The sequence below is a fragment of the Oryzias latipes genome, chromosome 16, assembly GCF_053564925.1.
Source record: "Oryzias latipes strain Hd-rR chromosome 16, Olatipes_Hd-rR_3.1".
NCBI classification, from domain to species: Eukaryota; Metazoa; Chordata; class Actinopteri; order Beloniformes; family Adrianichthyidae; genus Oryzias; species Oryzias latipes.
This window is the reverse complement of record NC_136252.1, coordinates 24,190,024-24,200,348: the sequence shown is the minus strand read 5'-3', so window position 1 is coordinate 24,200,348 and position 10,325 is coordinate 24,190,024. Positions and strand designations below refer to the sequence as shown.

Here is a 10,325-nt window from a genome sequence, read left to right as displayed (position 1 = left end):
AACAATAACTAAAGGGGGGGGGGGGGGGGAATTTAACATTAAATTGCATTAAAATTAAAAATTGTTACCAAACTTGAATTTTTTTATATAAATAAATAATTTTTTTATAATATAAATTATTATGTGTATGATCTGTAATGTATTTAATTTTCAATGCCACGTTGTCTAATAATAATTTTCTTATGGAATAGAACAGAATTTTTATTACAAGATCCAATCGTCATCTCTAAAGATTATCATCTTTTAGACAGCTGTTGGTATAAATATTGCTATGTGCAGTGATATGAATTACTCACTAAAAAGGTAATATAGTACATAATACTTTTTGCTGTAACCAAGCAGAGTAAGGCAATAATACATTTTACTAATCTTTTACAGGTCTTATGTTCATTTCTTTTTTGAACAAAGCCAGCAGAAGTCTGACGTGTTGTCGTTGCTAAATGGAGTGATTTTTCTTTAAAAATATTACTGTTGTTGTCTTATGTACATTGTCCAATGATGATTATTTACTGAACAACCACTTAAAAACGACCAAACTTCAAAAAGACTTGGATTGTTTGTAATTTGTGAATAAACTATACCTATTATTAATATCCATAATTTCACTAATTGACCCTGGTCTGAGTGTAAAATGCTCTGTGAGACAGTTATTTTGTTAAAAGCAAAATAAAAGTAACACTAGACAAATCTAAGTCATTAGAATTCTGATATATATTCTAAAACACTACTTTTTTTTAAACAGAGGTTTGAGTGAGTAAAAACTACATTGCCCAGAGCAACATGACAGTTGTTGATTGACGGAAACTTTGTCCAATCACTGAACTGACACCGTTCAGACTACCGCATTGGGCGGGGCTAGTTATCACAAGAATGGACGCTTTCGGCGGGCAAACATTTCATTAAACGCATTGTAATGTGTTTTCTTACGCCAAAATTTAGATATTTTTCATTTCGCTGCCAAAGATCGCTACAATGGACAAGGACACCGCTTAGAACTTTATGTTCGAAGAACGACGGCTCTGGGAGGGAACGTCCAACGAGAGTAAATGAGTGGTAAGGAGGAAGAAGGGCCCGCCGCTGTAGCTGAAAGCTTCGGGACAAAGTGGGTAGCGCCGCCTGACGGACCGCCAGACGAACCGGGCTGCATCTGTCAGGAAACCGCGGTGTCTAAAAACTGGTCTGCACTGTTGGAGGGAGCGCCGCCAACAGCTCTCCAAATGTCATCACACACTAGATACAGACACGCTCAACATTGGGGGGAAATAAATTGTTTGCTAGCTTTTCTGTTGCGTTTTAAAGTTAGCGATAGCGGCCTTTATTTTAAGCTAACGGTTGTGTAACTTGGGTTGTGTTAGGATGTAACAATATGGATACAGCTTGTGGGGTTCTTTTGGCTTCGTTTGGAATTTTAATTTGAAATTTATGATTTTTTTAAATTGCGTGGTGTATTTTGACAAAGTTGTGTCGCGCGGCAGGTGTCACGTGAATCCTTTCCTCCCCACAGGTGTCGTTTGTCCCGACTTTGCGTCCTGATTCAATCTGTAAAGTTCGGTCACGATGGCTGACCCCGAGCAGATGGAGGCAGAGGAAACCTACGTGGAGCACCAGTACATGTGCAGCGAGTGCCAAGAGCTGTTCGACACCCTGGAGGATGTCCTGATCCACCAGCAGATCCACACCGGCCAGGAGGTCGACGGCGACGTTGTGGAGGGCATCTCCCTGGCTCAGATGGGGCAGAACCAGCAGTTCCAGTGTCTGGAGTGTGGGGGCCTCCTGCTGAATGCAGAGGAGCTCCTGCAGCACCAGGAGATGCACATGCAAGAGGCTGGCATGGAGGTGGAGCAACAAGGTGAAAGACTGAAAGAGTGCTAAGCAGTTGGAGTTTCTTTACTTTGCACTAAAATGAGCTGCGGGTGGTTTTTAGGATGCATAGTTACTGTATTCACATGGATTTTGTAGATCATTTTGGATTGAAAGCATCTGTGTGATATATTAGATGACAAATGAAGACACAACTCATTTTTAGGAGATTCTTCTTTGCTAGTGTGTGAGGTTCTGGAGACGGAACACACCAACACTGAGGCTCAGATGTCTGGACCTGTTCAGTACCAGTGCCTGGACTGCCTGGCTCTGTTTGACGCGCCTGAGAGCTGGCTGGAGCACCGGCGGACCCACAGCAGAAGCAGCACGCACAGCAACACGGAGACCACAGTAAGCAACCCACAGTCGTTGTACTAGTTGATCTGATTGTGTACCATTTCCTCTGTTGTGACGATTCTGGATAACTTGGGTGTTGATTGACTCTCTGGTGTTCTGATGGTTGAATTTTCATCTCGTTGAGTTGTGGAGAGCCTCCTGTGACCATTAAACGTCCCACTCCAGTCATCTCTTGATCTATTGTAAAAGCGTTCCCAGGCTTTCTATTTTTTAATTATGCTGTTTTTAGACTAAGTGAAAAACAAAAAATCTGTCATTTTCTAGGACATAACTTGTCTGCTGCCGAGAGCTCTCTGTTTACACGCTCTCCCGCTAGCTTACAGCCCCTCACAACCCCAACCTAACATTGTCGGTACAACAAAAACAGTGAGCAACATTGGAGCTATCCAGGCGTTCCGTCAGCTCAGACGAGTGGATGCTTCAGAACGGAGCGCAGCAGGGAGCTCAACACTCAACATATTTTTGACATCACAAATACAATCTTTTTAAAACAGCATTTTTTTCATCTTCTGATTTACAAAGATTTGAATAAAAAGTATACCAAGAAATGCAATTTTAAACTTGATATGTATGTCCTCCATCATAAGAAATAATCCTTAAGAACATGTTAAAAACACAGATTTGATTGCAGTGGTTCTTTAGATGAGCCACTAACAAAAGAAAACTAATTCATGCATGAGCAAGGAAGAACAAGACCCAGTGTGATTCTGTCCCAAACACTTCATACCTCTGGAAAAGCCCAGCAGCATGAGTCTTGTGATAATCTGAACCCTCTCACAGCAGCATACATAATCCTTGTCCCACTGGCCTGCAGGTGAGAAGAAAAGCCTCACTTCTCTTTGATAAATTCATTTGTATTCTACAGAGATGGCAGCTGTTGGATCCATTTTTTGTGGGATTCACTTGTGTGTGTTTTTTCTCTACCTCAGGAGTATTTGTTACAGCCGGACGGTTCTGTCACTCCTCTGAACAACGTCCAGAACTATGTGCTGAGTGAGCAGCAAGCAGGGGAGATCTTGGCACAGGTGAGCTTTAACGCACGGCGACGGCGTTGCTGGGTAAATAGTTTTATTGCTGCGATAGGCTGCAAAGCGTTTTGTGAACATCTGAGTTTTCACACAAGTTTCCACCTTTTTTTTTCTTTTTTTTTTTTTTTAAATCCGTTCTCTCCCACATATTGTTCAGGTTCTCGCCCAGCAACAACAACAGAAGTCTGTTTCCAAGCAAGCTGCACCCAGCCGCTCCTACCTGCTGCCCCCAGTGACTCCAACTCCTGGCTCCGCCACCATGCACCTGCAGATCCTCACCGCTCAGGCTCTGGCGGACAGCTCCACCACGCGGGGTCAGCGCCGCTCCAAGCTGCCGCCTCTGCTGCCCGCCGTGAGTCGGGGCTCCTCGGGAAAGCTGTTGGAGAACGGCATACAGAGGCTGGAGATGAGGCTGACGCAGAGCGAAGAGCAGCAGGAACAGCCGACACAGGTGGTGGTCATCCACCCCTACGAGTGCTCCGAGTGCTCCCTTCTGTTCCAGACGCCCGAGGACTTCCTGCTGCACCAGGGAGAGCACTTCCTCGGCCAGGACAAGGAGAGTGGGGAGTCGGGGGTCATGGGTGCTCTGGAGGAGATTCGGGGGCGGCAGGAGACTTCCGATAAGATGGAAGGAATGAGGAACAGAGTAGGGGGCAAGAGAGGAGGGGCCTGGGCCAAACCCTTACAGTGCGAGCTCTGCAGCCGCATCTTTACCTCAGTCAACCGCCTGGCTGCGCACAAGCGTGTGCACGAGCAGGGCACACACGAGTGTCCAGAGTGCGGCAAAGTGTTTAAGAAGGCCACGTCCCTGCAGACACACATGCGCACACACTCAGGTGTGGCGCGCTATCTGTGCGTGGACTGCGGCACGGGGTTTACCACAGAAATGACTCTCATCATGCACAGGTGAGGACTTCATAAACTCTGTCCCCACAGAAGTATGTCCGCTTTTAGTCTCATCTTTCCGTCTGGTTCTCTTTCAGGAAGTCCCACGTTGCAGACCCCCTTCACAAATGTCAGTTCTGCAGCAAAACCTTCACCAACATGACCAAATACCTCTACCACCGCCGCACCCACCTAAACCGTGAAGCATCTGACACCCCCAGCTCTATGGTAAAAAACAAAAACTGGTCATCTGGTCCAGTTTAGTCCCCAAAGTTAAGCGTTTGTCCTTTTTTTTTTTTACGTCTTTTCTAGGTTTCATGTCCTACTAGAGCATCTCCCACTGCTTTAGCCATACTGCAGAGAATAAGAGCAAAGAACTGTGAACGTGCCAAAGTCAACCTGCTCGCTCCTCTCACTGAGGAAGAGATGGAAACAATGGAGAATTCTGGGAAAAGTTCTCCCAGTAACGTGGATGCAGTTGAAGCTGGCATGGAGGAGGAGCAAAGCAGCAACACGAAGGTGTCAAAACCAACGGAAGGAAACGTGGAAGAGCAGGTGGAGGTGGAGCGTGCCCCGGGGTCAGACTCGGCCTCGAATGACTGCAGAGATCCGGGCGTCCCGCCGAGTCCTGCTGCTTCTGCAGAAGCTCCCTCCACTCCATTGTCAGACAAAGGAGCCTTTTCTTGTCGTTTGTGCCCGAAAACCTTTCCGTCCCAGCTGCAGCTCACACACCACCGGCGCAAAGCCCACGCCACGGAGCGCAGCTTTGTGTGCGGCATCTGCGGGCAGGCCTTTAAGAAGCAGATCAACGTGCGGAACCACATCCGCACGCATACAGGCGAGAAGCCCTTCCAGTGCTCTGAATGCGGCAAAACCTTTTCTCTGCTGGCCAACCTGATGAGGCACACCCTCATCCATTCCGGCGTGCGCCCGTACCGCTGTGACGTCTGCCACCGCTCTTTTTCCGTGTCCTCCAACCTTCGTCAGCACAGCCTGCTGCACTCCAACGCTGCCACCCTTACCTGCCCGGACTGCCCCGCCACTTTTCGCACCCCTGTGAAGCTGGCAGCCCACCGGTTCACCAAACATCCGGGGGCTCCGGCCCCTTTTCCCTGCCCCCACTGCGAAGCTGGTTTCTTGAACAGGAAGCAAAGAGACAACCACTGTCTGGAGCAGCACCTTGCTGTGGTGCAGGGCGGGGCACAGATGGAGGAGACGCAGGAGGCCCAGGGTCCGCCGCAGCCCTCCACCTCAGCAGCGGCAGGGATGAAACCAGAAGTTTCAACCAGTTTGGTAAAAGGAGGTTTGGATTGTAATATTTGTGGGAAGAAGCTAAACTCTCCGGCCAATCTGAGACTTCACAGACTGAGCCACTTCACCCCGGGCCTCGGGAGGCCTCGCTGCATCCCCGGCAAGCGGCCCAAAGCTCACCAGTGTCCCATCTGTGGGAAACTATTCGTGTCCTCCTCTGGTGTTGCGCTCCACCAGCGCGTCCACACGGGCGAGCGGCCGTTCCCGTGCCAGGTGTGCGGGAAACGCTTCCGTCAGAACACGCACCTGCGGGAGCATCTGCGCACGCACTCGGGCGAGCGGCCGTTCCGCTGCGAGGTGTGCGGCAAAGCCTTCATCCAGAGCATGCATCTGGCAGAGCACCGCAGGACGCACACGGGGGAGCGGCCACACGTGTGCCCCCTGTGCGGGAAGGCCTTCAAGACGTTCTCCAACCTGCGCAACCACAAGATGACCCATGACAGGCAGCAGAGGCTGGACGAGGAGGCCGCTGCCCAGGCTGCCATGGAGACCGGCTCCACTGTGGCCGTGGTCGACGTTTCCACCTTGGACCTAACCAGCAACCAACCTCAGCTCATCCAGATCCAAACTTCCGATCTAGAGCCGGTAAGAACTTGGACAAAGTGTGCTCTACTTACTACAGTAACAAATTTGGAAAAGGAACTTGTTTTGAGGTGAAATCAGGACAAATTAAAATCTGATTTTAAATGTTATAAAGACAAATTTAAAAAGAGAATTAAAAATCTGAAAACAGTTTTAAACTTGAAAATACACATTATAAGCCTCATGAAAATATTTGAAAAATATTTTAAACTTTAAATAAATGTAGGAAATATGAAAAAAAAATAACATTGAAGAAATACTGAAACTTAAAACTGTGACCAAATATCCCCAGTTGTGGTCGCTCAAGCTTTGGCACATCGGGGGAGGGGGGGGTGAGACAGGCCGTTCTGGATCAGACATGACATCACCATGACCTTTATTACCTGATGTCCAGTAATGGTAGGCTCAACACCCAACCATGACTTGAATACAAAGCATTTTTAAATTTTCAATATTTCTTACAAGGCTTGCGTTCAAGTTTAAAAGGTAATTTTTCAAATTTACAGTCTGTTTTGATTCACTTTAATCTGATCCTGATTTGACCCCCTATTAGGTAACTCCTTATTTATTAGGAACACAAAAGCACAACAAAGGAAATAATAGTTATGTTTATTCAGGTTTTACTTGAGTCAGAAAGACTTACATGGGTTGTAATGACCATTTACAAAACCTTATTTTTATATAGCGGGTGTTTGACTTCTTTTACAAATGGAATGGAAAAAAAAAAGGTTTCTTGGATTGTCACCAGAAGACACGAGAATAATCCACCGACAAGAATGAGGGGCTCCTTCCAGGATTTCTAACAGGATCTAGATGACGCCTGCACCGCTGTGCGGATTTTACCTTCTTTTATTTCCCCCCTCTTCTTGCAGGTGCAGGGAACCCCAACCATCATGTGCGACGAGTTTGGGGAGACCATCGCCATCATCGAGACCACGGAGGGAGGAGCGCTGCCTCTGGAGCAGGCACTGGAAATCTATCACACAGCTTTGGAGAACGGCCTGGCCGTGGAGACGGGGGCTGTGGAAGGTCTGCAGCTGCTCTGAGAGAAGGTTAAGGCCATCACAGAACTGAAAACATCCACACAAGTCTTAATACTGGCAGAACGGACAGCAGACCTGTATTGCCTGGTTCGATCTAGAGTGAAATATGGAAAACGTGCATCTAGATTGATTGATGGGGTAAATAAGGACCATGGGTAGTGCCTCAGACCATATTTGTATTAATTTTTTGTAATTATTTTTATGGATGTGACTTATTTTCAGTTTTGTAATATTGGTGTATATTGATCAAATAAATAATTTTTTCCTCTCCAATATGATCGATGGTTTGCAGCCAGAGTGCCAGCACATGAAAAAAGCATGTTCTTGAGGACAAAGTTTGTTTGCATAACATGACTTTTACCCCCGGGGGTATTTAGTTCTGAGAGAAAACTGACATTTTGAATTTTATAATAAAATATTTAACTCTCTTCTTGGATCAAATCTAAAATAACAGAGTGGGGCATTATTAGGCATAAGTATTTTCTCTCCAGGTGTTTGGTCTTTCTGCTTAAAAGCTGATATATATGAGCCAACTTGACTCTACAGTATTTATTTACAACCCAACCCAGTGGTTTGCAGAGACACAAACGGCTCTCTGATCAGCTCTCTGCATCATCTTCCTAACTTTGACCAGTTTTCTCTCTGAGAAGGTCAGGAGAGCGATAAAGTGACAAATCAAATGCATGTGTGGAGGCTACTGAAACTACACTTGGAGATTTAAAAAAAAAAAAAAGTGATGTTTATATGCTTATTTTAAAGAATGGTTAGAGACTGCACCACAGGTCTTTGTTCAGATGACAGGCTAATTAAAGGAAGACTCAAATGGAGGAAGTGTCCAGGTGTGCAGCAGCATCTCACCTGCCTCCAAAACTGCTATCAAAAAAATGACTGTGATGATACAAGAAGTAACCATAGGAATAGTACAGTAACAAACGGAATATGACAATGTTAAATACAAATCAGAACACTTAAAAAAAAATAAAAGACTGCTTGGCAATAAAGGATGAAGGTCTTTGAAGCCAGACCTCTACATTTAGGGGCCTTCCTTCATGGCTGTCAAATGTCAGGCACAGGAATGCTTGCTTCCTAACTAAAAGCACGTGCCAGGATTAGTCACAAGAAGGGAGGACTTGGCCAGTCAGGTAACTGCAGGAATGACGGCACTGCCAGAAGCCCACGCAGGTTTCTATCAGTGTCTTCGGTGACACGTGGTAGACCTCTCCTGAAGGTCTGTGGACGACAAGCGTGTCTTCTGATCCACTGCATCGACTGTCCCCGTCGGGTCGCGTGTGTCCGGCTGTTGAGGGCCAGCCCCCAAAACAGCAGCAGAAAGGAATCGCAAGCTTACAGCAATTCAGTAAATACATGTAGGTTACTCAAGCAGACACGTAATGCCTTTACTCACCTAAAAACCAAACAAATATCAAAACCTAGATCTACCTCTTTAAACTACCAACTGTTCGCCGTTTCAAAGTTCAGCAAGCTCGTCCAAGGTGAGAACCGTTTTGTCTCCAAGGCAAATGCGTGCGCCTGTACATGGTCCTTCCATCACTGGCATTAATGGAGTCTCTTTAGAGGGTAATTAATGCAGAGTGCTCATGGAAGTGTGGGAATTAGGAGATTTGCTGCAGTATGTGTACATGGGACATGTTTTGTGCCTCTAGGTTTTTGAATGCTAATACTTTGTTGTTCCTGAAGGGGAAGAAAAAAACCGTCCCAAAACTGCAAACAACTTTTTCTTAAGGTTAGCAGCTGTTGTAAATCAGAATACCGTCAACTGAGAGTTGGTAGTGAGGATGTGGATAAAGGTGAGGATGAAAAGATGTGACACAAGTCGTCACTAATTGGTCACTTGTCTTCAGTGCTCATCTAGCAGACTCGTGGGGATCACGAGGCTTCTCTGGGCTCGCCTGTGCTCCTTGTTCAGCCTCGTCATCCTGTAGATCTCCACCTCGCCCAGATCCGTCCCCCGAGTGAGAGCCGGACGGTCCAGGAAGAGAGAAGGAGGAGTCTGATGGCCCCAAGCCGGAGCCATCGGAGGGAGTCGCCGTCTGCATGATCTTCTGCCGAACCTCCCTGATCTTCAGCTGCAAGCACACCTTGGTGGGAAAGATGTCGGAGTATCTCGTCTGGAAAGCTGCAGTGGCCTGAGCTGGAAGCAGAAATAAATGGTTCAGATTCTGAAGAGAGCTAAAAATATGTCCCAAATGAATGAGCACACGGGACTTTCTGCACTACCTGATGGAAAGAAGCCCTGCTCCTGGAACAGCTGCATGACGAGAGCTCTCCTCTGATCCAGAGTTCGCCTCAGGGAGGAGTACGGCACTTTCTCAAACTCCAGTTCAGCCAGGATGTCTTCCCCATCAGTGGCTGGGATTACAAACATTAAAACCATGTTCACAACAATGTACAGTATAGCAGAAATTGAGTACAGGGTTCCCTCGTTTATCGTGGAAGTTACGTTCCAAAAACAAACTGCAATTGGTGAAAATATGCAAAGTAGTTTTCTCTCTTTATTTTTTTTAATATTATAGATTTCTTTGAAGCTGTAAAACCCCTCACTACACATTTTATACACTTTTCTCAGACAGACATGAACATTGTCGCAATTTTCTCTCCATTTTAAACTCAACGTTTTTGGAAAAGTAAGTCCAGTTTTATAGAATGAAACCAAAGATCTTAGAGATTGATGGTACTATGCCTAATGCATTCTTTAGAGCAGGGGTCACCAACCTTTTTGAGACCGAGGGCTATTTCATTCGCAGTAAGTGGTATGAAGGGCGCCACTAAAAACCTCCTAGCACACCCCCAAAAAAAAAAAAAAAACACAATTTGAGGACTTCCTTTTGTGTGCCCTATTTTTATTTGCTCATTTTACACACAAAAACATGCATGAATTTTTTAGACTCGTATTACAGGGGGGTCAAAGTCAGTTGCAGAGGGGGCCTAAATCCAAAACAGACTTTAAGTTGCAACCACACAAGATAAATATTTATTGAACACACTAAAGCTAAACTTTTAAACCTTTAAAAACGTTAACTTAATTTTAACTTTTCAAACATAAATTTGAATAAAAACAGACAGGAATATTAATCCAGAATAATAAATATATTCTGTCAAATTATGCAAATATGAACAAACAAAGCCAGGATATAATAATAATCAGAAATAATAAATCAAATTATTCCGTTTTCTTTGCTCTTTTGTCATTTTCTTAGAGCTCAACTCCTGACATAATTTTTTAGCAATAAGTTCATTT

General features: G+C 45.5%; 2 protein-coding genes across 12 annotated transcripts in view; one reads left to right on the top strand and one right to left on the bottom strand.

Moving 5' to 3' along the window:
* The first annotated feature begins 782 nt into the window (after positions 1-782).
* Positions 783-7,339, top strand: znf526 (zinc finger protein 526). Of its 3 annotated transcripts, none has more exons than XM_020710592.3 (8): positions 783-1,053; positions 1,505-1,849; positions 2,045-2,211; positions 3,147-3,242; positions 3,403-4,151; positions 4,229-4,358; positions 4,443-6,026; positions 6,896-7,339. In XM_020710592.3, the coding sequence occupies exons 2-8, from the start codon at positions 1,558-1,560 to the stop codon at positions 7,067-7,069; spliced, it is 3,192 nt and encodes a 1,063-aa protein (XP_020566251.1). In that variant the 5' UTR covers positions 783-1,053; positions 1,505-1,557; the 3' UTR covers positions 7,070-7,339. The 3 variants fall into 3 exon arrangements, with proteins under 3 accessions (XP_020566251.1, XP_020566250.1, XP_078789688.1); XM_020710591.3 differs by having other exon boundaries at positions 843-1,053; positions 2,027-2,211; XM_078933562.1 differs by lacking the exon at positions 783-1,053 and having other exon boundaries at positions 1,329-1,849; positions 2,027-2,211.
* Positions 6,617-10,325, bottom strand: part of cicb (capicua transcriptional repressor b) — a 37,766-nt gene continuing 34,057 nt past the window's right edge. For all 9 annotated transcript variants that reach the window (XM_023964420.2, XM_023964418.2, XM_078933556.1 and 6 more), the window contains 2 exons: positions 9,305-9,436; positions 6,617-9,218 (listed from right to left, as the gene is read on the bottom strand). In XM_023964420.2, coding sequence (XP_023820188.1) covers positions 8,932-9,218; positions 9,305-9,436 — 419 coding nt within the window. In that variant the 3' untranslated portion in view covers positions 6,617-8,931. The remainder of the gene's footprint in view (positions 9,219-9,304; positions 9,437-10,325) is intronic.